This window comes from Plasmodium gallinaceum (genome assembly GCF_900005855.1).
Source record: "Plasmodium gallinaceum strain 8A genome assembly, contig: PGAL8A_v1_32, whole genome shotgun sequence".
In the NCBI taxonomy this organism is placed as follows: domain Eukaryota; phylum Apicomplexa; class Aconoidasida; order Haemosporida; family Plasmodiidae; genus Plasmodium; species Plasmodium gallinaceum.
In genome coordinates, this window is record NW_021628338.1 from 557,303 (window position 1) to 561,085 (window position 3,783).

Below are 3,783 nucleotides of genomic sequence, written 5' to 3' on the forward strand. Positions count from 1 at the left end.
ATAATAAAAAAAAATATTTATTTAACATATATACTTTAAAATCAAAATATCCTATTCTAAATTTATTAAAAAAAAAAAAAAAAAATGAATGTTATATTTTCTCTGTACCTATTAAAAAGAATTTCAATATTTCTGTGAAAATAATTTTTATTTTTCCTTATTTTTATGTATTTTTTCCATTCATTAAAATATTTATACATCCATATTCTACTTTGAATTTTTTTATACTGTAAAAACTAAAAATAAAAAAAAAAATATTAATAAAATGAAAATAAAATTTTTTTTTAATGATTTAATTAGACAAAATAACAAATAATAATATATTTCAAAAAAATCTATAACATCACTAAAAAATAAAGAATAAATGATATTTATTTAAAAAAAAAAAAAAATGTTACCTTTTTTTTTTTTAATTGATTTGAATGAACATAAATTAATAAAATATTAAAAAATTTTCTTTGAATTTTTAAATTATAATAATTAATACGATTTTGTAATTCCTCTTTCTTCCTTAAAAAATGTTTCGTCATATTCCTCCATTTAATTATGCATATTCCTTTCAAATAATTCTCTGATATTTTGTCTAATATTTTGAAATATAATATATTTTTTGTATATAAACATAAAGCTTTAAATGCTTTTTTCTTATATTTCTTCATACAATACAAATTAGATATTTTATTTTTTATTTTTTTTTCTTTACTCTTATTAACATTATCATACAAAATATCAAAACATTTTTTCTTCCTTTTCATTAATAAATTTTTAAAAAATTGAACAATTCTCTTTTTTTTTAAACTATTTTGTTTAGATTGTTCTTTCCAGTTTAAGAATATTTTTTTCATTTTTTTATGCTTATTATTACGATCATATATTTGAAATTTTTTTCTAAAACTAAAATATTTTATACGCAAAAACATCCAAGTAGAAAAAGTTTTTCTTTTCAGAATTATTGTTTTGCTAAAATCATAATCACATTTAATTTTTTTCAATTTTTTTTTCTTTTGAATTAACAAATAAAAATTAATAAAATACATTTTTAAAAGTTTCATTTTCATTTCATTTTTGAAATTTTTTAAACTTCTACTTTCAGATAACCATGTATCAAATACACGTTTATATATAACCTATTAGATATGAAAAAAAAAATTATAAATTATATTTATTTTTATCATATATATATATATATATATATATATATATATATATATTTATATTTATGATTATAAATTTATACTTTTAATGAATAATTACTTATATATTTTTTTTTAGCTAACCATTTTAATTGAAAATGATATATATGGCAAATTAAATTTTAATTTATTAATGTTAACTACAAAGAGAACAGGAATAAAAGAAAAAATTATATTTAACGATTTATAAACATACATTATATTTTCATAAAAAATGTGTGTATTTTGTGATATATTCTTTTTTGTAAAATATTTTTTATGTATATAAATCAAACTATTAATATTTATATTAATATTCGAAAAATTTACAAAATCAAAAAATGTTCTACAATTTCCTTTTTTACAAATTATTTGATATTTTATCAATAACTTCAAAATAAAAAATACAAATAAATTACTCTCATCATTAAAGTTATAATAATTAAGAATATTTTTTCTGTATTTAGATATATAAAATTTCCAATGAATTAAAACTTTTTTTTTTAATCTATTATGAAAAAATCTATTCATATGTAATATTTGTTCTTTTCTTTTTATCTTATAATTTTTATAATTACGTAAAAAATGAAAGGAATATATTAAAAGTTTATATTTATACTTATTATATAAAAATATATATTTCGTAGAATTTAATGAATAATAATTTTTCCAACTTTTAAAAATTTTCTGTATTTCTAATTTATTTTTTCTTTCATATAAATATAAAAATTTTTTTTTTAAGTTAGTTGTTTTGTTTTTGTATTTTTTCAAATAAAAAAAATATTTTTTTAAAACACAAATTTCTTTTTTTTCAATATACTTTTTTAACAACTCATTAGTTTTAACCTTTTTGTTATATATATTCTTCCATCTTACAAAATAATTGCCTAAAATATTTTTCTTTTCTTTCTTATCTAAAATATCAAAGCACATTTTTAAATTCTTACATTTTAAAGTATAATCATTTATAATATAAAAAAACTTTTTTAGAAAATATATTCTAATTCTATCTAAATACATATCATAATATTCTTTAAAATATATTTCTTCCTGATACACTTCAAGAAATAAATAAAAATATTTATGATATAATTTTTTCTTCAGTTTATTATGAATAATATTATAATTGTTGTGTTCTATTTTTTTCTTTTTATAATATAAAATTAAATGAACATAACATTTTATTAATAAATTTTTATTGTAAACATTTTTTATTTCATTATGTTTATTTTTTTTTTTTTTCTTTTTACTATATTTATTTTTCCATATCATTAAAAAGCATTTTTTTCTCCTTTGTTCTATTTTACTTTTAATTAATTTTAATTTTTTCCTTTTCTGAGCATAATATTTCCATTCGTTAAATATATGAACAAAATAAATAAAATGTTTTTTTTTTTTTTTTTTATATTTGTTTATCCATTTATTAAAAAAAATTTCTAATATACTTTTTTTTTTTTTAATAAGCAATTTTTCATGTACATTTTTCAAATATATATTTTTTTCATTATAATAACACCATAAATCATAATACTTACATAATAAATTCTTACGATATATTTTAGAGAATTTTAAAAAATTTTTTTTTAATATCTTCTCTTTATTATAATAATTTAACCACTTACACATAAATTTTTTTAATGTATAATAGGTATAGAATACATTGCTTTCATTATATAATTTCATTTTATTTTTTTTTTGAGTTTTATCATTATTATATTTGTTATGTTTTATTATTTTATTATACACATTACTAATTATATCGCCATTTAAAAATATTTTTAATAAGTTTTTATTATTTTTGTGAAGAAATGATTTTTCGCTCACAATTAATTTGGTATAATTATTGTCATCATATAATTTTTTACAAGATTTTACATTTTCTTCCTTTTTATCAAAACAAAAAATACTTATATTACTAGTTTTACTAGAGTGATATATACTTAAATCCTCTTTATCTTTTTTTCGAAGCAAAGTATTTTTTAGTGAACCATCATATTTACTTTTGTCATTTTTTTCTATATGAAATGTTGGTATATAATCATAGTTCTTATAATTAGACAGTTTTTCTTTTATAATAGAATCACTAGAATTATTTATATTAATTTCTCTTATATTTTCATTCAAATCATCATTCTCAAATTTACAATTAATTTTATCATCAATTATATTTTTGCATATTATCAATAATTTATTAAGAATCTCATCCGATAACTTTTTATTTATCTTATATTTGTTAGTAATATCATAAAAAAATTTCAAAATACTATGAAAATTAAGTTCTTCATTGTTAAAATTACATTCATCAGCTGACCTGTAAATTATTTCTTTTATTAAGTCATTTATATCTATCATATTATTAAATATTAATATTACTATTTTTCATACGTATTTATACATTTACTTATTATTTTTATTATTATTATTATTTTATTAATTCAATTATTTTGATTTATTTTTTTTTTTTTATTTCTAAATCCTTTCATTTTTCTAAACCATATTTCATTATTTACTATTTTTTAAAAGAATATTAAAAATGTGAACTAAAAAAATGTAAATAATGAAAGTAATAATAAAAAAAAAAAAAAAAACACAAAAAATAAAAAAGGAAAAC

At 14.6% G+C, this 3,783-nt stretch overlaps 1 protein-coding gene across 1 annotated transcript in view; it reads right to left on the reverse strand.

The window, feature by feature from the left end:
* Positions 1 to 3,524, reverse strand: part of PGAL8A_00050200 (conserved Plasmodium protein, unknown function) — a gene marked incomplete at both ends in the record, with an annotated part of 10,965 nt that extends 7,441 nt beyond the window's left edge. The window contains 3 exons of the mRNA XM_028674519.1: positions 109 to 236; positions 399 to 1,127; positions 1,278 to 3,524. Coding sequence (XP_028530864.1) covers positions 109 to 236; positions 399 to 1,127; positions 1,278 to 3,524 — 3,104 coding nt within the window. The remainder of the gene's footprint in view (positions 1 to 108; positions 237 to 398; positions 1,128 to 1,277) is intronic.
* Between the last annotated feature and the right edge of the window lie 259 nt (positions 3,525 to 3,783).